The sequence below is a fragment of the Myotis davidii genome, unplaced genomic scaffold (assembly GCF_000327345.1).
Source record: "Myotis davidii unplaced genomic scaffold, ASM32734v1 scaffold173, whole genome shotgun sequence".
NCBI classification, from domain to species: Eukaryota; Metazoa; Chordata; class Mammalia; order Chiroptera; family Vespertilionidae; genus Myotis; species Myotis davidii.
The window spans coordinates 1,308,558-1,333,656 of record NW_006286303.1 but is presented as its reverse complement, the minus strand read 5'-3'; the positions used below and the strand labels follow the sequence as shown (position 1 = coordinate 1,333,656).

General features: G+C 40.0%; 1 protein-coding gene across 1 annotated transcript; it reads left to right on the top strand.

Moving 5' to 3' along the window:
* Positions 1-3,746: 3,746 nt before the first annotated feature.
* TMEM165 (transmembrane protein 165) lies at positions 3,747-23,319 on the top strand. Its single transcript, XM_006757800.2, has 6 exons — positions 3,747-3,853; positions 7,329-7,554; positions 15,768-15,943; positions 16,462-16,641; positions 20,959-21,064; positions 22,243-23,319. The coding sequence occupies exons 2-6, from the start codon at positions 7,479-7,481 to the stop codon at positions 22,317-22,319; spliced, it is 615 nt and encodes a 204-aa protein (XP_006757863.1). The 5' UTR covers positions 3,747-3,853; positions 7,329-7,478; the 3' UTR covers positions 22,320-23,319.
* Positions 23,320-25,099: the final 1,780 nt, after the last annotated feature.

The following is a 25,099-nucleotide window of genomic DNA, read 5'->3' as shown; positions in this document are numbered from 1 at the left end:
TCCCGTGGCTCGGGGGCCGGGGATGCTGCTGAGGAACGGGGTCTGGTCGGCCAGATGCGAGGGGAACACTCGTCCCGAGCGGGAAGTTGAGCCCCGAGGGCGGCCGGGAGGCTTTTCGGTATTCCCAGGGCAAAAGAACGCCGGGTTTTGCATTGTTGGAGCAGCTTATCCCGAGCTGTTGGCCCCAATTCAGCTTTGCTGGACTTGCGTTTTTTGTCTTGTCTTTTGACAAATGTACGTACCTGGGTTTTTGGAGCGTGACTCTCACTTTTTAAGAACGTGCTCCTGCCTGCGGGAAGCAGCCCTTAGGCTCGCAGTGGGATGGTCGGTGTTGGGCGGTAGCCCGAGGGCTGCGGCGGCGAGGGGGTCATTGCTCGACGTGTCCGTGCGCCGGAGCGCCCCGTGGCCTCTCCCCTAAGGAGGGATCCGTGAGTGTCTGAGTGGATGTCACTGGAACCACCGAGTCGCTTGTATTCAAATTCAGCATTTCCTGCCTAGACCAGTCCCGGGCTGTCTCCTCACTTCCCTTTTGAATGCCTGAATTCAGGTCTTCTGTCCTGCGACTGGGACTCCAGCCCCCCACCCTCACCTCCACCCCTTCCACCCGAGGCGATACCGGGCCGGTCGCCACCCGGCGAATCTTCCTAAACTTTGAGCTCAGTTGTACTTCTCGGAAATGTTCCCTGAGTGGCCCCTGCCTGCTGATGGCAGGCCAGCCTCTCCAGCAGGATGTTCAGGTTTCTGCAGGATCGGGCTCCAGGCTCTCCAGTCACCGCTCCCGTGCCCACGTGCTCCACTCGAACCGGAGACCGTGCCATGTGCTCGGTGGCAAGGCTCTCCAACAAAGGGTCTCCCGGAAAAGGCTGGGGTGGGCTGGAAGCCCACTGGTCGGAACCTGCCCACCTTCCAAGAACCAGCAGATACCTCCCCTTTGGGAGGGCTTCCCTACTTCAAAGGGGTTTCTCTCTGGCTCCTCGCTCCTGGACGTAGTTGACCCTGTTTGCCATTTCCAGCTCTGAAATGCTGATTCATGACATTTATTCATAGAATTTATCATTTAGCCTCCTGTCATTTAACTCATTGGAAGTTCCTTTTTTTTTTTTCTCAAACAGTAATTATTTTGGGCTAAGTAATAACTTTGTGAGTGAGAGAGGTATTTTGAATGTAATTTTCTAGGCCTTTCATTACAGTTTTAGTCATACAACGACTTTTGAGACACAAAAATAATACCCTTTAGGCAACTTGGGTGAAAAATCTAGTCTTATAAAATAAAGTCATCAGTATCTAGTGAGCATATTTAAGTGGCCTTAAGGATCCTTGTCTTTGAAATTGGATGTGGAGGCAAGGGGCAGGCACAATATATGATTTTTGTCTTTAATATTTTGATACATTCTTGACATTTTTGATAGGAATATATTCTAATTTCTATATCATAGTAGAATCCAATTGTTCTAATTATATTTTCATGTAATTTTTTGATAGGCTCAACTATTTTCTCTACTTACTACAGCATGTTAGAAGACATTTTTTAAAGGTTGGCTATTTAAACTTACCCTTTTCATGCCACTGACAGTGGATTTCTGAAAATGGAGGGGGAGAAATCTCTCCTGTACTGGTCATCATTCAAGTGAAAGATGTATTAAAATGTAGTTATATCTTACAGGGTGCTTTGAAGCAAGATAACTGAATTTCTAACAGCTTTCTACTTTGGGTATTTTTTTTTTCTCTATGATCAGATAAAAGTTGGGGGAGTTCGCTTTGAACTTGACAATTTAACCCCAGTATACAAACTCATGAAAAGAAGTACTGTTGATCATTCGTATTCATTTATGCAGTTAATGCTTCTAGTGACTTACTCAGTTTTTTTATTCCTTCCCTAAGTTAAGTGTGTAATATAAGAAGCATTAAGTCCTTTTAGTTGAGGGACGTTAGATAGATTTAATAAAGGTAATTTGTAATCTGCTGCATATTCTAGAAATCCCAAGAACTGTTCTGGTTAAGTAGCACTGTTGATAAAGCCTATTATCTGACCCAGTACAAATTCTTGATATTTACTGTTTCTTGGCATTTCTTTTATTTATTATCTTTTAACTGTGAGAAGGCCTTCCACACAATATTTGAACTTTTTTTTCATTTTCATTAAGTTAACAGTTCTGCTTCCTGCAGTCCAGTCTCCCAGTTCTAGCCTCTTTATAGCTAAGATTGAGGCCAGGAGATGTGAGAAGCTTTTCTTGCTCAGGATTGCTGTGTCAGAATGAAGTGAACATTATGTTGCCAAATTCATTGCCTGGTGTTCTACCATCAAAGCAATTCATTAAAATCAGTGAAACACTTAATACATTCAAATGTCCAAATTTATTAATCCATTAAAAACAACATTCATAAAAATAAAGTTGTTAAAACATTCATTAAAATAAATATGTATTTGTTAAATGTGTATTATTCTAGTATGAATTAACAAGTAACAATAAAAAGTAAAATATTTTAAAAAACAGACTACACCATTCATGAAAAGGAACGATAGTGAAAATTTATTTTTTTGAAATATATTTTTATTGATTTCAAAGAGGAGGAAGGGAGAGAGAGAGAAAGATAGAAACATCAATATGAGAGAGATTCATTGATTGGCTACCTCCTGCCTGCCCCCTCCTGGGGATTGAGCCTGCAACCCTCATGCGCCCTGACTGGAAATCGAACCTGACCTCCTGGTTCATAGATCGACACTAAACCACTGAGCCATGCCAGCCGGACCGATAGTGAAAATTTATAATAAAATATAATCTTTTATTATAGTGCAATTTTTAAAAACTAGGTTTATCCATGGTGTCATAGTTGAAGTTGAGTGTATATTTTTGTGCACACTTTCCAACTTCTGAAAAAGGTTTTCTGGCTTCTTATAATAAAGTAATGGCTAGGAGACAGTTTTAAGGCAATTCTAAGCATTTCCTTCTGACTCTTATCTTTAAATAATCTAACTTCTTGTGTGGTAACTTTTGTTGAGTACTTTGTGGTTTTTTTTGCAGGGATATCAGTCTTTTGTCCAAGAAAGTATCTTCATCTTCCCTAGTATTTTGTGTAGCTGAAGATTCTGATGTAGGTATCCTGTTATGTTTCAGTAGTTATGTTCATTTGAACTCTAGAAGGAATTATTTTTTCATTATTGACTTATTTTTTTTCCTTGAAGATCATGAAAGTAGAAAAGAATACTTTCTAAATGAGCATACTTTTTTCTTTTTACAGTTCTCCAATTTGGAACTAATTTTAACTTTGAGTAAAGCAAGTTAATTTCTAATTATAATTTGTTGACCCTGCTTTCAAGATGTAAATGTTTTGGATTTCAGACCCAAAATAAAAGGGAACAGTGGTATTTGTACTAAGGAAAATACTGTATTTCATTACTATTTCATTACACTATAATCGAAGAGGGGAGTATCAGAATTGAAATAATAGTCACCGCATCTGACTCTCTTGTACATATCTAAGTATTTGCTTCTCTGCCCATACCTTCTGCCTTTAGACTGGACAGAACTATCATCCTTCCCATACCTTTTCTCTGACCTCCAGTACTTTTTTTCCTCAATATCTTTATTCTTTCTATTGGTTCCTGTCTGCATACACATGCCCATAGGTTCTTTCCTACTTGGGGAAAGAAAGAAGGCCATTGATTTAACTCATTTTGACTGCATTATAAGCATACCTCGGTTCATTGCGCTTCACTTTGCTGCGCTTCACAGGTGTTCCGTTCTTTACAAATTCCAGGCAAGACCCTCCACCAGCAGAAAGATTACGACTTGCTTTATTGTGAGGTTGCTTTATTGTGGTAGTCTGGAACTGAACCCACAGTATCTCTGAGGTATGCCTGTAGTTTCTATTCAGTTTTATCAACCGAATTTCTATCTAGGAAATTAGTTCCTTTTTTACTTTGCTTTAGTCTTCCATTGTCTGGCTTGACCCCCTGTCTTTTTATTATTCCCTTTTTTAGTCCTCACCTGAGGATATGTTTTTACTGATTTTAGACGGGGAGGGGCCAGGGACAGAGAGAAAAAAAATCCATGTGAGAGAGAAATATTGATCTGTTGCCTCCCATACGTGCCCCAACTGGGGATCAAACCTGCAACCTGGGTATGTGCCCTGACCAGGAATCGAACCTGCAACCTTTTGTTGTATGGGACAGTGCTCCACAACTGAGCCACCCAGCTAGGGCTGGGCCCCTGTCTTTTTATTGAAATTTCATTTTTGAAGTATAACTTTACCTTACCTAATTGCTAAACGCAGGGCTCTTTTTCAGTTCTCATTTTGACACTGTTACCTCTCTACTTTTTGAAGAGTTGGACCCCATCTTTGCTGTATGGACGTGGGAAAAATTATTTAACATTATTGGTCCTCTGTTACTCCTCTTGTGTTAAGTTGGGATGACAGTTCTTAAGGTTTTGAGTATTTGAACAATGTATATGAAAATACCTGGCATCTAATTAGTAAGTAGCTCAGTGAATGGTGTTTGTTTCTATCTTGACCATCTGTGGTGTTCTCTTGCTTGGCTTTCTAAATATCTAAGACAGTTTTGTTTTCTTTCTCTTCTCCCACCCCCTTTTCCCTAAATATAGACATTCCCTAAGGCTTTTCAACTTAATCTCTAGTCCTTCTCCTATGGGAATTTCGTCTACTTGCAAAGCTCTAACTGATAAATTTAGGCTCCCAGATACATGCTCTGAGGCTAAAATCAGGGGTCCCATTTGTATGACTTCTTGGAAACCTTCATTTGAAATGCTTTTTTATCACCTCAAATTGAATGTGCCTGAAACCAAATCCCTTATTTTTATTCCTCTTTTCCACATATCTTGTAGGAATACTAGTATTTCTCTTAGTCAACCAGATAGAAAACCTTAACCATCATCTTTGATTCTCCCCTCTTTTTAAAGTTCTGTTCACTTTCTTTCCACAATGTACAGAATTTTTTTCCTTCCCTATTATTAACATTGGTTTTGAGCAGCTGACTTCCTAATTAATTGTCTGGTGGCTGGTATTCTTTTTTAGCCCTGATGTACAGTAGTATAAGTCACAGTGCTTTAATCATGTTTGTGTCTTCTACTCAAAAACTTCTAAAGGCTTCTTGCTTGCCTCTAAGCTGGGCCATAACCATACAGGATTTTCAGTCTGGGCCCTATTTTATCTTGCTACCCAATCATTCATCTGATGGTTTGCTTCCTATTCTCGGAACATGCCAGTATTCTTTCACATTGTCAGTCCAGGGAAGGAGGTAAATGCATGTACTCCACTGCATTTTCAAGCTAGCCTTTGCATGAGTGACTAGTACTGAATTCTGCTGAGTCTGTGAAGGAGCCTTATAGAATGAACCTCAGAACCAGCTTCCCTCATCAGTCAGAGATTGCCCCGCAATTGTTAACTCTATACTTCTGGGTAGTGAATGCATATTTGCAGAGCGCTTTCTGGTTGTATCTATCTGAAGACTTAGAGCCTACAAGGAATTGGTTTCTTTCTATAGATAGGTGGTAGATAGATAGATAATATATAGATATAATCTTATTCTCTTCTCCCTTTGTAACCACCAGCTTGTTCTCAATCTATAGGTCTATTTTCTGTTTTGTTTTGTTTTAGATTCCATAAGTAAGTGAAACCATACAGTATTTGTCTGACATTTCATTTAGCATAATATCCTCAAGGCCCATCCATGTTGTCACATCGACAAGATTTCACAATATGCCCGTGTCTGTGCATGTGCATGCATGAATCATATCTTTGATTAATTTTTTTGCTTGTATCCAGTTTTCCCCGCACCACTTATTAAAGAGACTGTCTTTATACCATTGTATATTATTTTCTCCCTTGTTATAGGATGACTATAAGTGAGGATTTATTTCTAGTTGATGCCATTGATGTGTGTGTGTGTGTGTGTGTGTGTGTGTGTGAGATTATGCCAATACTATACTGTTTTGATTATTGTAGCTTTATTATATAGTTTGATATCAAGGAGCATGATCCCTACTTTGTTCTTTCTCAAGATTCCTTTGACTATTTGGGGACTTCTGTGGTTCCATATAAATTTTAGGATTTTTTTTAAATGTGGTGCCTCAGAACTGGTCCTAGTATGAATTAACCAATAACATTAATAAAAAATAAAATATTAAAAATGTGGTGTAGCCCTGGCAGGTTTGGCTCAGTGGATGGAGTGTCAGTCTGTGGACTCAAGGGTCCCAGGTTCGATTCCGGTCAAGGGCATGTACCTTGGTTGCGGGCACATCCCCAGTGGGGAGTGTGCAGGAGGCAGCTGATTGATGTTTCTCTCTCATCGAAGTTTCTAACTCTCTACTTCTCTCCCTTCCTCTCTGTAAAAATCAATAAAATATATTTAAAAAAAAAAATGTGGTGCCTCAGAACCAGTGCACAACTTTGGGTAAAGCAGCGATTCTCAACCTGTGGGTTGCGACCATCGGAAAACAAATATAGCATATCAGATATTTACATTACGATTCATAACAGTAGCAAAATTACAGTTATGAAGTAGCAACGAAAATAATTTTGTGGATGGGGTCACCACAACATGAGGAACTGTATTAAAGGGTCGCGGCATTAGGAAGGTTGAGAACCATTGGTAAAGAATGAGCATTGTAGAATGATGGACATGTCACTAACTCTTTAAAGCAGCGGTCGCCAACCTTTCAGACCTCATGGACCACCAGTTGGCGACCGCTGCTTTAAAGTGCTTAAAGTGCTTGTTGCCCTTTTGGAGCTTTGTCACATTTTCAACTTGAATATCAACCAAAGCACTGGTTTGTCTTTTTATCAGGCCATATTATCTCTTAGGATATTTTTAGCTGTTAGTGTAGGACCATCGATAATATCCAGCTATATTAGTCCTCATCTTAGCTACAGTCAACTCTTGCTCCAGCCTATTGAGAGCTTTCTGAATCTTACTCTGTCCTCTAAAGTGTTAATGAAATTTATCTCAGCTTCCTGTTATTTGGATATTTGATAAGCATACCCTGGTCTTTCACACCAGTTACAAATAAAAAGCTAAGAACTTAATCTTGGCTCACAAATTCTGAGAAAATGAGGTAATTTTTATGTGTGGATATAGTTGGTCTACAATTATTTAAAAATTGTTTTGTAGAATTGTACTTGGATCTGCATTGTAGCAGTCATCAATTAGAGGGTTCTGTGTAACTGATGGCTTTCAAAGTGATTACACAGTAAATAAGTCTAATGACCGTGACAGTAAAAAACATCTTAATTCACATACAAAATAAAAGAATTGTAAGTAATGACTTCTTTAAAAAAATAGCTGATGTATATATATTTTTTTATTTCAGAAAGGACTCACACCAGCTGTCCCAGTTCATACCAATAAAGAAGATACAGATACCCAAACTAATTTGGGGTTTATCCATGCATTTGTTGCTGCCATATCAGTTATCATTGTATCTGAACTGGGTGATAAGACATTTTTTATAGCAGCCATTATGGCAATGCGCTATAACCGTTTGACAGTGTTGGCTGGTGCTATGCTTGCCTTGGGCTTGATGACGTGCTTATCAGGTAAGTGTGCTTTTCCTCCTAATAAGTTTATTGGTTTTAAGCAACAGCATGGTGTTTGATATTGAGTCACTGAATCATTCAATTAATCATGGAATTTGGTTCATGTTCCAGAGTTTTGTAAAAAGAAAATGGTTTTAGTACCTAAATTCCTGAAAACTATACTGCATTTAAAATTAAATGTTCAGCTGTTCAATAAAGATACATACTCCTCATTTATTCACTGGATTAGAATCCTTACTTTTGCTGTGTATTCTTGCTTTTTTTTCCTTTTCAGTCTAGATAAGCTTATTTATGTCTAATATCTTACAAGTAGAACTCAAGCAGCCACAGAGAATTGCATATTCTTCTGTTGAAGGACATTAGATATCAATAACTGTGGAAAAACTCTTGGTTTATTGTGTTCTATTAAGCTGTTGTTACCCATTATAGTAAAGGAGTGAAACATTCTTAGTTCCTAGTTTGTGCTGCTAATACATAGGCTTGCTTTTCAAAGAATTAGACCATGAGAAAGTAAATTTACCATTCAGTAATTAAACATAATTTAATCTCTGATTCAGAAGCAACCTTGAGCCACGTAGTTGGGTAGAAAATAGTAAGCTTCCTCCTTAGAGTCAGGCTTGGGCCAGACTCGGACTGTGCCGTGTATTCGTGTAATGATAAGTTACTTCACCTCTTTGAGTTTCAGGTTCCCCATTTGTAAAATGGGAATAATATCTACCTGCCTTATAGGGTCACAGTGCTCAGTCATTCACCCCTGTTCTTCCCTCAGCAGTTTTTATTTCTGGCTGCTTAGATGCTTGTAGTAGTTTACGTCTTTCAAAACATACGAGTATTTTAATGATTAAATTAATTTGACTACTTTTCATATTTTAGAAATTAGCATTAGTGTTATTCATATTTCACAATAAAAACAGTTTTCTCTTCAAAAGTAAGTTTTGATAGGAAATGGGAAAAGTGGGGAGAGTTGTAAATGGTAAAGTTATTTGTTTGGAATGAGTTTCAGTAAATTAGAGAATTTTATTTTTGAAACTTTGAGCTTCGAGATAACTAGAAGGCTGTCCTCTCTGCCCATTCCCTCACCAGAAGCTGGCTCCATCAATCCCCTGACGTCTTTGTGTTCATATCCATTTTTTCAGCTCTAAGTGGGGTTACTCTCTCCTGTCCTGACCCTTGACCCACCTCCCTCTAGCTCAGTGGTTCTCAACCTTCTGGCCCTTTAAATACAATTCCTCATGTTGTGACCCAACCATAAAATTATTTTTGTTGCTACTTCATAACTGTAATGTTGCTACTGTTATGAATCGTAATGTAAATATCTGATATGCAGGATGGTCTTAGGGCCTAAGACTTAGGCGACCCCTGTGAAAGGGTTGTTTGACTGCCAAAAGGGTCACGACCCACAGGTTGAGAACTGCTGCTCTACCTGCTGGTGGTGTCTGACAGCTCTTCTCACCTGTTTTATTGAAAGGATAGGTTTTATTTGTCGTCTTCAAATCTTTTCCTCGTGTATCTAAAATAATTTTGCAAAAGTACGTACCTCCTGTCACATTGAAGTGATCTAAGACTTGTCATATTAAGCTTAAGAAGTTGCAGAGATCTAATTTCTGGTATAGTGTACAAAAACTGTATGGCATTCTTTTAAAACGGGTGGGGAACCTTTTTTCTGCCAAGGGCCATTGGATATTTATAACATCATTCGTGGGCCATACAAAATTATCAACTTAAAAATTAGCCTGCTAGGGACATATGCAATACTTTCAAAAATAAACATTTAAACAGAATTAGCCTGCTATATTTGGTCAAACATTTAACTCACCCTAATGCCTTGGAAGGGCCAGACCAAATGATTTTGAGGGCCTTTTATGGCCAGTGGGCTGGGTATTCCCCACCCCTGTTTTAAAACATACCCAGTGGACTCTAAATGCCATTAGCAATCTGATAGCCACTATCACCATCATTCCTTTAAAAAAGCATGAATAAACTCTTTAACATTTAGAAATTTACATTGATCTTTTCTATTATTTTCATTTACTTTTGTCATAGAACTTTAACAATTAGTACAAGTTTTTACTTGAAAATCTTTTTTGGATCACACTGTCGTATTTATTTTGGAGCAAAAAATATATATAAAATGTATTTTAAAAGATGCTGAAAATTTTCTTTAGGTCTCTAAATGTTAACAGTTTATATGATTGGAGTTATAGTTGCTATTATTTTTTTCTAATTATCACCTGAGGACACATTTTTATTAATTTTAGAGAGAGAAGAAGGAGGAGGAGAGAGAGAAACATTTATCTGTTGCCTCCTGCATGTTCTGACTGGGGATTGAATCCACAATCCAGGTATGTGCAGTGACTGAGAATTGAGCCTGCAGCAACTTTTTAATGTATTGGACAATGCTCCAACTAACTGAGCCACCTGGCCAGGGCAATAGAACTATTATTTTAAAAATTAGTTTATATATTCTGACCTGGCAGGGGAGATACCATGATTACGAAGGTGGTTTTCCCAGGGTGAGATTTATCCATTGCACTCCAGATGTGCTGACTCCTGTGATCCCCTGCCCACAAAAAAATTAATAATAAAATTAGATTAGATGTCCATGACAACTTATTGCTAGTGTGGTGCAAGGTTTAGAATCAATTCTGATATAAGTTAATGATTCCCAAATCTGTATCTTCACTTCAAATACATTGCCAAGATGTAGAAGGGCCATACATTTGTAGCTCTCTTCTGACTTGATGAAGAGAATAACCTCTCATTGTTTCCAGAGAAAAAGTGCTTGAGCATCAGAGGAAAGGTTCCCAAAGAAAGAGGGACAGTAAGTAGGGAAGAACATCACAGCTAGGATACCAGGTGTTTTGCGGAGATGTCAAGTCATCCCAAAGATAGGATTTTTAAGGGTAAGTAGTAACGCAGGTTGTTGTTTCTTAAATATTACCTGAAGATAAAAGGAAAACTAAGTTTTCAACACATTTAAAAAGGTTTGCTACATTTCATTAAAAAATACTAAGACCTCTTTATGGGAAATCTTTTAAGTTTATGAAGTTACAAAAAATACTTATATGCCTCTTATCCAGATTCACCTGTTAACATTTTACCCCATTTGTGTTAGCATTTGTGACCTATCTATCCATTTATCTAAATCTAAATAAAATTATGTACACACACAATGTATATATAGATATATGTGTACATGTATATACAACTTATATATCTTACAGATGTATAATATATATATACATTTTAAAAATTTTTTATTTATTGACTTTTAGAGGAGGGAGGAGAAAAAGAGGAAGGGGATCGAAGCATCAATTAATTATTCCACTTATTTAGCATTCATTGGTTGATTCTTGTATGTGTCCTGACAGAGTCAAACCCTCAACCTTGGAGTACTGGGACAATGCTCTAACCAGCTGAGCTACTCAGCCAGGGCTTTATACACAATTTAATATGTATCATTATACACAGATTGATACATTACTTTAATCTATCACCCATATTTTGTTAATTGACCTAATATTCTCTATAGCAGGATCTTTTAGTATTTTAATCTGAAATGTTTACATAGCCTTTTCTTGTGTTTTAGACTATTTACATTTTTAAAAGAATAGAGCCCCTCTAGTGGACTGTTACTCATTTTGTGTTTGATATTTCCTCATGATTAGATTGAGATTCATTTTTTTTCTTTGAGTTTATCTTTATTGTTGAAAGTATCATGTCCCCCCCCCCCTTTTTTTCTCCCATTAACCCCCTTCACCCCACCTCAGGCCTTCATCACATTATTGTCTGAGTCCTTGGGCTAAGCATATATGCATATAAGTTCCCCAGTTAATCTCTTCCCACCTCCCCCCCTCCCCCCCTTCCCTCTGAGATTTATCAGTCTGTTCCATGCTTCTATGTCTCTGGATCTATTTTATCAGTATATTTTGTTAATTAGATTCCACATATGAGTGAGATCATGTGATACTTGTCTTTGTCTGACTGGCTTATTTCACTTAACACAATACTTTCCAGGCCCTTCCATGCTATCTCAAAGGATAAGAGATTCCTGTTTACAGCTGCATAGTATACCATGGTGTAAATGTACCACATACAGCTTTTATATACTAGTTTATACTGTGTGTGTGTGTGTGTGTGTGTGTGTGTGTGTATGTGTATGTGTATACGTATACTAGAGGCCCGGTGCACAAAAATTTGTACACTGGAGGGAGAGGTGGTCCCTCAGCCTGGCCTGTGCCCTCTCACAGTCTGGGATCCCTCAGGGGATGAACACCTGCTGGCTTAGGCCCGCTCCCCGGGGGATTGGGCCTAAGCTGGCAATCAGACGTCCCTCTGGAAGCCTGGGAGCCCTCAGGGGATGTCCACTTGCCAGCGGGGAGCAGGCCTAAGCTGCAGTCGGACATCCTTAGTGCTGCTGAGGAGGCAAGAGAGGCTCCCACCACCACTGCTGTACTGGCAGCCGTCAGCTTGGCAGCTGGCAGCCTGGCAGCCATCAGCCTGGCTGTGGCTGAGCAGAGCTCCCCTTGTGGGAGTGCACTGACCACCGGGGGAAGCTCCTGCATTGAGCATCTGCCCCATGGTGGTCAGTGTGTGTCATAGTGACCAGTCATTCCCAGTTGTTCTACTGTTAGGGTCAATTTGCATATTACCCTTTTATTATATAGGATAGAGGCTTGGTGCACAGGTGGGGGCTGGCTGGTTTGCCCTGAAGGGTGTCCCAGATCAGGGTGGGGGTCCCGCTGGGATGCCTGGCCAGCCTGGGTGAGGTGCTGATGGCTGTTTTCAGGCTGGCTACAGCCCCATCAGGGTGTGCAGGGGGGTGGGAAAGTCCCGCTGGGGTGCCTGGCCAGCCTGGGTGAGGGGCTGATGGCTGTTTTAAGGCTGGCCACGCCCCCCAGCAACCCAAGCTGCAAGCCTCTCCTTTTTTTCTGGGATTTTTTTATCTTCTATAATTGAAACTTTTGTAGCCTTGACTGGAGCTGAGGGCCAGCCAGGGAAGTCAGGAAGCTTAGCTTCCTCCATCACCGCAGGCAGCCCAAGCCTCCTGCTCACTCCAGCTCTGTGTCCGCCACCATTTTAGTTGGGTTAATTTGCATACTTGCTCCCGACTGGCTGGTGGGCGAGGCTTGAGTGTAGCAGAGGGATGGTTAATTTGCATGTTTCTCTATTATGTAGGATATAGATAGATAGATAGATAGATTGATTGATTGATTTATTTCAGAAAGGAAGGGAGAGGGAGAGAGATAGAAACATCAATGATGAGAGACTCTGGGGACAGCCCATAACCTCGGTATGTGCCCTGACCGTAAATCTAACCAGGACCTCCTGGTTCATAGGTTGACACTCAACCACTGAGCCATGCCAGCCGGCACCACAGCTTTTTTATCCACTCATCTACTCTTGGCACTTGGGCTCTTTCCAGATCTTGGCTATTGTAAATTGTGCTGCTTTGAACATAGGGGTGCATATATTCTTTCTGATGGCCAAGAGTCATATGAAAAAAGTGCTAAAAGTCATTAATAATCAGAGAGATGCAAATTAAATTGACAATGAGGTATCACCTCAAACCTGTCAGAATGGCTACCATCAACAAATGACATGTGCTATTGAGTATGTGGAGAAAAGGGAACCCTAGTACACTGCTGATGGGAATGCAGACTGGGGCAGCCACTATGGAAAACAGTATGGAGTTTCCTCAAAAAATTAAAAATAGAACTCCCATTTGACACAGTGATCCAATTTCTAGGAATATATCCTAAGAAACCCAAAACACCAATAAGACATTATGCATTCTTGACTAGAACTCTACATAGCTGAGGTTTGACCCTGTAAGAGCATCTTATTTGGCCCTCGTTATGATGTTAGTTTTATACACTCAGTTAAGATTTCTTTTTTTCTTCCTTTGCAACTAATATGCAATCTTTAGGGAGACATTTTAAGACAGTGCAAATACCCTATTACCCTCAGTTTAGTATCAGTTGATGACTCCTTACGATTTAAATATTCCCTTGATGCTTGCAAAATGGGCTAACTCCAGTACCCCACCGCACTCCCAATGAGCCCTGCATACTACTTTACAAAGAGCTCTTCCTCCTCTCCCATTGGTTTGTCTTTCTAGTATAAACTCACGAATTTCTTTTTCCAGTGGTTTATAATTACTTCACTATATTGTTGCTTAAGTTGTCCCAGATTTGGCAGCTGGGGCCCTCCAGGCTGGCTCCTGTGTCCTTCTGACATGCTCCCATTGTTTGTTTTTGCTCTTCTTACTTTCTTTATAACACGATAGTGCAGACTAATCATGTATCTTCTCTGCCCAGTGTTGGAATTAGCCACTTCTCTGAGGAGCCTTTTAGTGGGGAATGGTATTAGAAACCAAGATCTGGGGGTAGCAGGCCCTGACAGCAGGGCTAGGACCTAGCCCATGTCTGCTGACTCCAGCTCTAGTGAGATCTTAAGGTATCTCCAGCAGTGAGGACAGGTCGCCTGCCCCAAGAGAGAGGAGCTTGTCACTGACATTGTCCAAATTTGCCTGTGTATGATGGTGATAAAAAGGAGGTTGACCTTTATTTGTCTATTTTATCATTGGTTTTGATTCTCAAAAGACAAGGCATCCCCATGGCCCGCATCAAGCAAACCGCTCCTCCTGCTCCCCACCAGCCATGGGAAGCCACAGCAGCCAGACGTGTTCTGGCACCCCCAGGTGCTGGCTGCCACAGGTGTTTTGTAAGGTCTGTGACTAGAGTGGGCCTAACTCATTCCCTTTCTCAGACACTCCAGTATGTTTATGACTTTAGTTACATCCCCAAAGTCAGCGTTTATCAAGGTGGAGATGAAGCAGAGCTACACAGAATGCAAACCCAGGGATGAGATGCCACATAATAGGAGAGGTTAAAAAAACCCCCCACAAGATTTGGGTGAAAAATGGCTGTTATTAAGATGTCTTGGCTTCTTGGCCTTTTATTGGACAGAGCTAGAAAATATATGTCCATTTGTGTGTGTGTGTACTTACACAAATATAGTTCAAATATAGATGTGCACATCAGCATAGGTTTGGTACACTTCTAAGCATGTTTTAAAATTTTTTTTCAATTTTGTAATACAATGAAATAGGGACTAGTTCACTTATGTAGTTGTATACTTGATGTTCAGGCAGATTTGTAAGTGTTCACCCATTTTATAAAGGAAGAGTAATTATATTTAGAGAGGAAGAGAAGGGAGAAGCGGCGGGCGGTGGGGGTGGAGACACATCAACTTGCTGTTACACCCATGTATGCATTCATTGGTTGACTCCTGCATGTGCCATGATTGGGAATCAAACCTGCAATCCTGGGACATTGGGACAACTCTCCAACCAACTGTGCTACCCGGCCAGGGCAGTATTTGGGTTGTTGATGTAGGTCCAAGTATAGTTTTTTGTATAACTTACATAATTGTCCTCTTAACAATGGAAAAAAATGTTACTGAATAAGTTTGAGTTTATTGTAAATGTTATTTTAATATAATGTATAAGGAATTCATTTTCTTTCATAAGATTTATTTTAAATAGTTACAAAGGAGCAGAGTTTAAATCACACCATATGAAAATCTTGTTACAGTTTTTCACTATAGAATTTATAATTTAAAGATTTGAGATGAAGAAATACCACTTCCATGGGAACTTGGTGTAGCTTCCAGGTTATAAGATTTCAGGATCCTTAGAGGACAACAAAGTTTACCTTCTACCTAAAGTACTAAAAATGTCTAGAGAGGAGTTCTGTGGAACATGTGCCATCTTCAGTTGGAACAGATTCTTTTTTTCTTTTTTTAAAAATATATTTTATTGATTTCAGAGAGGAAAGGGGAGGGAGAGATAGAAACATAATGATGAATCATTGATCATCCTTTTCCTGTATGCCCCCTACTGGGGATTGAGCCTACAACCCCAGGCATGTGCCCTGACTGGGAATTGAACCCTGACCCCCTGATTCATAGGTTGATACTTACACTGGCTGGGCAAGGAAAACTGATTTCTTGATAAGCTATCTTGGGTCATTGGCTAGACCTCAGGTTCAATATTGGTGAAGGGAAAGAATTGGAATTATTTAAGGTTATTACGCATTAGATTAGTTTCTAATGCAAACCACTGTTCTTTTAAAACAGTAGTAAATTATGGTTTCTGAAGGTTGTGATACTTGCTAATTAACGCGATATACCGTGGCATTTTCTTCCAGTTTTGTTTGGCTATGCCACCACAGTCATCCCCAGGGTGTATACCTACTATGTTTCAACCGCATTATTTGCCATTTTTGGCATTCGAATGCTCCGGGAAGGCTTAAAGATGAGTCCAGATGAAGGTCAAGAGGAACTGGAAGAAGTTCAAGCAGAATTAAAGAAAAAAGATGAAGAAGTAAGTCATAGCACTGTTAAATATCTGGACCAAAAAGGCACTCAACTAAGAATAAACACTGTCCAGAGGTTTTTCGGTGGTCATCCATAGCTGTGTGATGTGTACTAGTAGGATACACAAAAATAGCTTATTTTGCTTAGTTTTCATTCTTACACCTGGGTGTGATGAGACTCTGGCTTAGTGTGAATGTGGTAAAAAGAGGAGGTGGGGCTGAATACTAAACATGTGAAATCAGGTCCATTAGATTAATTACACACTTCTGAAAGCAGAAACTGCCTTTTCCCACAGTACCTAGGTTAGCAAAGGATGAGTAAGTACTGTTTGATTAGTTTTGTTGGAGAGGAATGCACGCATTGAGAATGTGGTATTGTCACTGTGTGAGACAGTGATTCAAAAATTAAGTTTGGGGTCACATAACTTTAGTTTCTTGGAGAATAATCCATAGAATTTAAACACTTTTTAAAGAAAGATTAATTTTGTTCAGTTCAATGGTTTTTGTGTGTTTTTTTTTAATTTAGTTTCAACGAACCAAACTCTTAAATGGACCAGGAGATGTTGAAACTGGTACAAGCACGATACCTCAGAAAAAGTGGCTGCATTTTATTTCACCCATCTTTGTACAAGCACTTACGTTAACATTCTTAGCAGAGTGGGGCGATCGCTCTCAACTAACTACCATTGTTTTGGCAGCTAGAGAGGTAAGTGAGCATAACTAATGTTACTTTGCTCCGGTGGACCCTGGACAGAGTCAGGTTTTTTCATATGCTAGAGCCGTGGTCGGCAAACCGCGGCCCTCCGGCCCCCCTAGCGCAGCTCTCCACAAAACACCACGTTTGGTCCCGCACCTACAGTGCGATTGAAACTTCGTGCCCATGCGCAGAAGAGCCGGTATTTTGTGGAAGAGCCACACCCAGGGGTCCAAAGAGCCACATGTGGCTCGCGAGCTGCAACTTGCCGACCACTGTGCCAGAGAGTATTGTAGCTAGTAATCTGGCTGCTCTTTAACCCTTTGCGGTCCATTGTTATTTTTGGAATTCAAACAGTCTGGTCCAAATTAATTGACGGGATTGAATGTTGAACTTTTTAATGTTCTTATTGCTCAACGTTGGACCTGCTCCTAGCGCCTGGTCTGTCGAGTCAGCCTCGAGGTTGGACCGAAAAGGGTTAAAACTGATCTTCTCCCAGTTTCTACAGTCAGTGAGATGGTATTCTTGTGTGTAAACTTAATTGCTCTCTTTTGATTCATCTTGCTGAATACTCTTCAGTTTTGCCAGAATGATGCTGTGACAGTTGGCTTGGCTTGGCTTTCTTCTCTCAGAACTTTCCTTTGTATAGTAGCTGAGAATATAAATTGATATAATTTTTGAAGGTCAGTTTGGCATTAAATACCTAAAACCATAAAAGTGGGTATCTTTGAGTTCTTCCGTTCCTTGTGCTAAATAAGTAGAGTGTTGGAAAGATGACATAGAAAATTTAAGTTTTAGTCCTAGGATGATAAGCCCTAAAAGACCTCAGATCATGTTTCTAGCCTTTGCTCTATTGATGAACCACCTGAAGCCCAGAGATGGGTGAGTTGTCAGAGAACATGCACTAGTGGGTAGCAGGGTCAGGGACTAGAGCCAAGGCAGGTCTGTCTGCTAGCCTTTTCTATATCTTGTTCATACTAGTAGTTATCAAAAGCTACTTACTTAAAAGATACCTGTTTTTTAAAAATGTTTAATCTTTCTTTTGAGGATAATAGTAAAGTTTTACATGAAGTCTATTAATATTCAGATTTATTGGTATTAGCTGAGAAGGTTGTGGAATTTTCAGAATGTGCTACTTTTCAGGCTTTTCTTGATCTTCACTAATATTGTTTATCTGATAAATTGCATTGTCTTCTGGGATTTTTGTGTTTAAAAAATGTTTCTTTTTTAGTATTTTCATTGATTTTTAGAGAGGGAGAGGGATGAGAGAGAGAAACATCAATGAGAGAAAAACATGAATCAACTGCCTCCTGCATGGCTCCCTCTGGGGAATCAAGCCCGCAACCCAGGCATGTGCTGTGATGGAATCAAATGGGCAACCTCTTGGTTACATGGGTCGGCGCTCAGACACTGAGTCACGCCGGCAGAGCTAAATTACATTATTTTTATCTGATGGTAGAATTTTGATAACTAGATTGATTACGATGTTTTTCACTCCTAGGAAATATTATCAAAGAACAACTTCCTTAACAAAGACTTCAGTTAAGATACAGGAGTTGAAGGCCCGGACTGCGATAGTTGGGGCAGGGCCCTTTTGTCAGAGGAGCTTCAAAAATGCTGTATTTTGGAAGAAAAAAAAATAGAATTTGGCTTTTTATTTAATTCCTATATTTTAAAACAAACTTTCTTTTAAAATGCCACTTTATTGGCTTTGCCCTATCATTTTCTTGATCTCCAGCCTCTTTTATTGGCTTTCAGATCACAGAACTGGGACTTGAAAGTGAGTGACCACTTTGTTGTGGAGGCGGCAGTCTTGTGGGTGGGCTATCAGGAGGACAGAATCATTGCCTTTTTCTTAATACTATCATCTGAGTGGCACAGTGGCTTGTGAAAGGCTCAGGATTCCGTCTGTATGAGTTACCTTGGTCTAGCGCAGGGGTGGGCAAACTTTTTGACTCGAGGGCCACAATGGGTTCTTCAACTGGACCGGAGGGCCGGAACAACAGCATGGATGGAGTGTTTGTGTGAACTAATATAAATTCAAAGTAAACATCATTACATAAAAGGGTATGGTCTTTTTTTTTTTAGCTTTATTCATTTCAAACGGGCCGGATCCGGACCTCGGGCCGAAGTTTGCCCACGGCTGGTCTAGCGGCACATGCTGACTGGGTTTGAGTCTCTTGCTATGTGATCCCATTTCCACAGCACCTCCTGTGACCTATTTTGTGGGTTCTGTGAAACAATATAATGCATGTAGGGTCCCCACCACAATGAGCACTCAGTATTAGCCACCTTCCACACGACCAGCAACATGAGGATATATGTTTTTATTCCCTTAACATTTTTTTTTGGTAATTTTTTGTATAAACTATGCATTCTAGTTGAGTCCATTTTAGTCTGAACATCATTTCTGCTTCCAACATAATTTAGTGTTCCCACATTGGATTCCACAGAATCCTAGTGTCCTTTGACATGTTAATGGGTACTAAGCAAAAAAGAAAAAAAAAATGAGAAGGTTCCAGGGTCAACTGAATTTGGCAGTAATACATCCTGGTTTTTTGTTTTGAAGATTGAGTATAGAAAATAACAAATACCGAAAAGTCCTTTGTTAAAGGAACTATTTAATTTAATCCAGTGATTTTTCAAATATAATTTAAAAAATATATTTTTATTGATTTCAGAGAGTATGGGAGAGGGAGAGACATCAATGATGAGTATCATTGATCAGCTGCCTTCTGCACGCCCCACACGGGATTGAGCCCACAACCTGAGCATGTGCCCTAACTGGGAATTGAACTGGGATGGGAATTTCTGGTTCATAGGTTGACGCTCAACCACTGAGCCATACCAGTTGGGCCAAATATCACTTTCAAATAGAATGAAAGCATCTTCTGGCTTACCAGTTTTAGAAGTTGCACTACACACTTTGGGAAATGCAGTCCCACTCTCCTGGTCTCAGGTGTTTCAAACCGTCTCCATTTCATTAGTTTCTGCACATACACTGTCTATTCCTCAGCAGCCTCACCTGCCACTTAGAAGCAGAAATCATTCTACTTCATTCCCACCCATTTCCTGGCAGTCCCTTACCTCCTGGGATTCTAGCCCTCACATCCCCACTTAAAAGTTTAAGTCTTTGCCTTTCTCCCACCCGAATTTTTGAACATTTTAGCCTGCAGATGTTTCTCATCTAAAATTGTTTTCCCCCTTCCTCAGTTCTACTTCTCTTCCAGATACCACCTTCTTCCTCTCTTCCCCTTAGTCTCAAAGCACTTGACTGATGGAAACAGGGTTTGGTACTACTTCCTTACTTACAAAACCCAATGAACTCTAGTTTCTGGCCTCACCGGTAATGGTGATATAGTGCTTGGAGTTCATTGTAGCACTCGACAGGTCCCACTTTGCTCATCTTGGGAGACTATTTACCTGGCCATCTTTTTCAGTCTCCTTTGAGTGCCTCTTCCTCTGTCATCCCTTCGGTCTTGCTTTCCTCATCACTGTGTTGCCAACATTCTCTCCCAGCGTTTTTATATTCAATCCCATAGCTTATTTACCACTGAACTTAACTGACCCTTGACACTCTCCACTTTTTTTTATTTTTTAAATATATTTTATTGATTTTTCACAGAGAGGGAGAGGGATAGTCAGTCAGAAACATCGATGAGAGAGAAACATCGACCAGCCGCCTCCTGCACAGCCCCTACTGGGGATGTGCCCGCAACCAAGGTACATGCCCTTGACCGGAATTGAACCTGGGACCCTTGAGTCCGCAGGTTGACGCTCTATCCACTGAGCCAAACCAGCCAGGGCGACACTCTGTACTTTAAATCCTGTTGTCATCCATAAACCCCTTCTCCATTGCTTCCCCTACTTTTTTAATCACATTGGTATTATTTATCCACAGAACTGTCACTGAGACACTTGGGTGCCGTGCCTGAGGACACAGTGGAGAATAGGGCGCAGGGTCTCTGTTCTGAGGAAGCATAGTCAGACTATACTGTAAAGGTTACCAAGTTTCCTCACAAACAGATGTTGCCTTCGGGAAGAGAAGTCGCCCTAACATTGAGCTAACTAATGCCTGTGAATTAAGTTTAGCAACAGCTGAAAAATTGAGTTAGGATTTTGATTTTACACTTTTCCTTTCATCTCTAATCCTAGTATAACTAAAACGTATTCCTTCAAGCAGCTATTATTACATGTTTCATAAATCTACATCTTAATTTTTAGAATGGTTTTGTGCTTTTTCGAGTTGTTTTGACCTCCATTTCAGTGCTTGTTTTCTCAGGTAGCAGTTTCAACCCTGGTTTTAAATTAATGTTGCTTTGTTTCCAGGACCCCTATGGTGTAGCTGTGGGAGGGACAGTGGGACACTGCTTATGCACTGGATTGGCTGTAATTGGAGGAAGAATGATAGCACAAAAAATCTCTGTCAGAACTGGTACGTTTTGTTTTTCTTTTAGTTACAAAGAAAATGCCATGTCTTAATTCTTGGAATCACTGAGAGAGCTCAGAAAAGAAAGGGGCAGATTATTTTAATTATTTAAATGATTTTACTTCTGGAGTAGACTTGGTCTTTGTAATAAAAATCTCTCAAGAGGTCCATTGTGTTGCCCCTACTTTTGCAAACATGGTCTGTTTTTCACATGTGTAGATGTAAAATACAAATTCATCCATAAGCATTACTGGATTCATGGTAGCTTTTTGTTAAGATTAATTTGCAGTAAAACAGTCATCATGTGGAAATATGAGAACTTTTGGTCCTAAAAATATGTCTTAACAAGATTGGGAACCATAGGTAAAGACTGTATTTACTGATTCTGTTGAAATTTTCATACGTACCTGGTAGGCCCGAAAGATGGCTCTTTGCTAGTCAGAAGTTGTTGGATATGCTCTTTTATAACTGGGTTTTAAGATGAAATCTACTTTGCTTGTCAATACAATTGCTTCATTTCTCAAAGCAGTGCTGGAGGAGACACTCATTCTTACTGTTCAAAGTCAGGCATGTTAAGTGTTTCTTTGCTGTGGAAATGGGGTCTAAGCCGTGGTTCCCAATGTGGTGCACACAGCCCACAGGGGGGCAATTTGACTTTTAAGGGGGGCAACTCAAGAATGAGTTATTAACTGAATTTTTTGCATTTTTTACAGTCCTAGGGGCCTCATATACAGTATATACAATATAGTGACATATTTATGCTTTTCAGTTCTCTATTATGTTTTGAAATTTTATTTGCTATTTTTTCATAACACTTCAATTTTTTTTTTACAATTTCTTAGCGATTTCTTCCTCAGTACTTCAGATGTCTTTTCATTATTTTATTTTTCTCTTTCATGGATGCCATGTTCTTTGGAACCTTGTTTAGATTAAGTTAATGGCCTTTAGGCTTCCTCCATGTGAATAGGAGTTCACTTTTTGAATAATAAGAATTATATATCACAAGGGGCATCAGGATTTTAGAGATGCTTAGATGGGGTATGGCCAAAAAAAGGTTGGGAACCACTGGTCTAAGCTTTCTAATTTGTTTTTAAGGTTAATATACTTGACTGGAAAAATAATGGGCACCATCTTGGCTTCCTCAGGAATTTTGCATTATTTAACTTTTTTCTCTTCTCTTGCAGTGACAATCATAGGAGGCATCGTATTTTTGGCGTTCGCGTTTTCTGCACTATTTATAAGTCCTGATTCTGGTTTTTAAGAAGCTCTTTATTCATGTAACTCTTTGTGTTTATGTACATAGTGTACATTGAAACTAAAGTGATGGAAAATACTGTATTTTGTAGCAATGAGTTATGATGTCCAAAAGAAATAATCATTGATTCTATTTGCAACATGGATTTTTAAAAGAAACCTGACATCTAATGTGGATTTTTCTCTTCTCCAGGATAATCATGTTGATATGGTCTTTGTTTTAAAGACCTTTTTTGCTTTTGGTGTGGGGGGCAGTATATACAGAACCATTGTGCAGTGGGGTCTACCATTTGAGTTTCTTTTTCAGCACTGACTAGTTTATAAGGAACACATACCTTTTTTTTTCCCTGAATCACTGAGGTGCTTTAAGATGTTTATCTTAGAATTTTTCCTTCATGCCAGTAAGCAGCCATTTAATCCTAAGTCTTTCCAAAATTAGGTTGTTTAAAGAAGAAATAAAAAGTGTACTAGTTAGTCAACTCTTCCACAAGTTCCATATCCAGTAATTCAACCACTGATCAAAAATACTTGAAAAAATGTTACACTGTTGCTGATGTATATTCTGTTGTTAGGCCTACAATGAATGGTTGTGTCTGTACTGAATATGTACAGACTTTTCCTGTCATTATTCCTTGAATATATCATTTACATAACCTTTATATTGTATGAGGTATTATGATTATAAGTAAATATGAGTAGGTTACATGAAAATACTCCACCATTTTGTATAAAAGACTTGAGTGTCCTTGGGTTGAGGGGAGGGGTCCTGGTACCCCCTCAATACCAAAGGACAGCTGTATTGTTATATCAATAATATGACAAGAATTGTTTGCCAGGCCATTCTTACTTTTTAAAAAATTGGGTGGGAAACCCAATATAAGAGAGTCAATATTTGACAATGTGGAATTACCAAATTAAAGGAGAATACAATGAGTGTATTCGTATTTTTTCTATATTGAATAAGCAGTGTAACAGATACAATGTAAATAAAAGTGGTACGACCAGTGCTTGTTTTCCCTTTTGTTATACAAGTTTATAACTTTTTAGTTTATCAAAGTAGTATTAGGAATTATAGATTAGTTTCTAAAGTTGATACAAAATAACAGGCCATGCATGGTTCTAAAGCACTTACTTAGCCCTAACCAGTTTGGCTCACTGGATAGAGCGTCGGGCTGCAGACTCAAGGGTCCCAGGTTTGATTCCGGTCAAGGGCATGTACCTTGGTTGCGGACACATCCCCAGTGGGCAGTGTGCAGGAGGCAGCTGATCGATGTTTCTAATTCTCTATCCCTCTCCCTTACTCTCTGTAAAAAATCAATAAAATATATTAAAAAAAAATAAAGCACTTACGTAACCCTCACATAGTTCTGTGAGATGGTAGGTACTAATTTAAGGTTAAAAAAAGGAGTTCACTCAAGGTAACATAATAGACTAGAAAGTCAAATCAGTTTAACTCTAGAGCTCTTAATCATGGCTCCCTCACTGTCATATAAGTATTTTTTAACTTGACTACTAACTCTATTCCATCCAAGCAGCATAACTGCTTTCTCCCAGCCTGACGTTATATTACCATTAGAGGCCTGGTGCACAAAATTCGTGCACTGGGGTTGCGGGGGGAGGGGGGGATCAGGGTCCCCCTCAGCCCAGCCTGCACCCTCTCCAATCTGGGACACCTCAGGGGATGTCTGTTAGGCCCAATCCTGGGACCTGCACCCCTCTCACAATCTGGGACTTCTGGCTCCTAACCACTTGCCTGCCTGCTGGCCTGACTGCCCCTAACTGTCACCCTGCCAGCCTGACTGCCCCTAACTGCCTCTGCCTCAGCCCCCAGCCTAAGCCACAGTCTGTTCTCCTTTTGCAGGAGGCAACCTGGCAGATCAGGGGAAGGCAGCGCCCCCATCACCCACTGCTGCTGCTACTGCCATTGGCAGCCACCATGGCTGCCTGAGCCTAGGGTTTTGCAGCCACACATGCGGCTGCCTGAGCCTCAGGCCGGCCCTGGGCAGTGGCAGCTGCCATCCACGGGTTGCCTGAGTCTCAGGCAGCCGCTGTAGCTTTGTCCGGATGGTGGTCCGAAGACATCTGCCCTAATTAGCATATTGCCCTTTTATTAGTATAGATATGCAATAACATTGCCATTAATTGCCTCTTTAAACCCAAAGGACAGTTCTAGAGAAACTCCCACATGTTCCTTGTGTGACTGAGCTACTACAAAAGTCCACAGTAGAGAGTACATTTGTAACTTTTAGAGATTTAGAAAGAATCTAATCTTGCATATAATGTAATCACCCAGCAGTCGCAGTGTCAATGCAGCCACCATTCTGCACTAGTAACTTTGTGGGAAAGACAGCTAACCCTTACTGGGAAGAGCTAAAAGTAGCTGTCAGCCAAAAAGTAGCAGTAGCACACACTGACAAAAAAGTTACGTGTTGAAACTTTAGAGTAACTCTTTACAAAGGTAGAAAATAATGTCCGCTAATTAGGCTAAAGTACTATAAAGGAATTTCAGGTTAAGTCCCCAGACTGCACTATCATTCTCTGCAGTAGATACAAACAAAACAAGTGAGGAATTATGATCTTTTCCAAGAACAGAAAGATAATCCCTTGTTAGAAAGCAGCTTGTACATCATGGCCCAAACTTGGCAATGCAGGCAGCCTAGTCTCAGGATTAACTTAACACGTGAATAACAGCATGGCTTTCTGAGGCACCACAATCTTGTAACAGGACATTACTGAATTTGGTAGCTCAGATCTAAGCTGCAAGGTAGAAATCATTAATGTAGGTAG

What these genes read in the sequence shown, in the direction of transcription:
- TMEM165 (XM_006757800.2), top strand. Translation starts at nt 7,479, where the DNA reads ATGGCAATGCGCTATAACCGTTTGACAGTGTTGGCTGGTGCTATGCTT. An exon ending in CTTGATGACGTGCTTATCAG is followed by an intron (nt 7,555 to 15,767) that starts GTAAGTGTGCTT and finishes ATTTTCTTCCAG; the next exon opens with TTTTGTTTGGCTATGCCACC. An exon ending in AAAAATCTCTGTCAGAACTG is followed by an intron (nt 21,065 to 22,242) that starts GTACGTTTTGTT and finishes CTTCTCTTGCAG; the next exon opens with TGACAATCATAGGAGGCATC.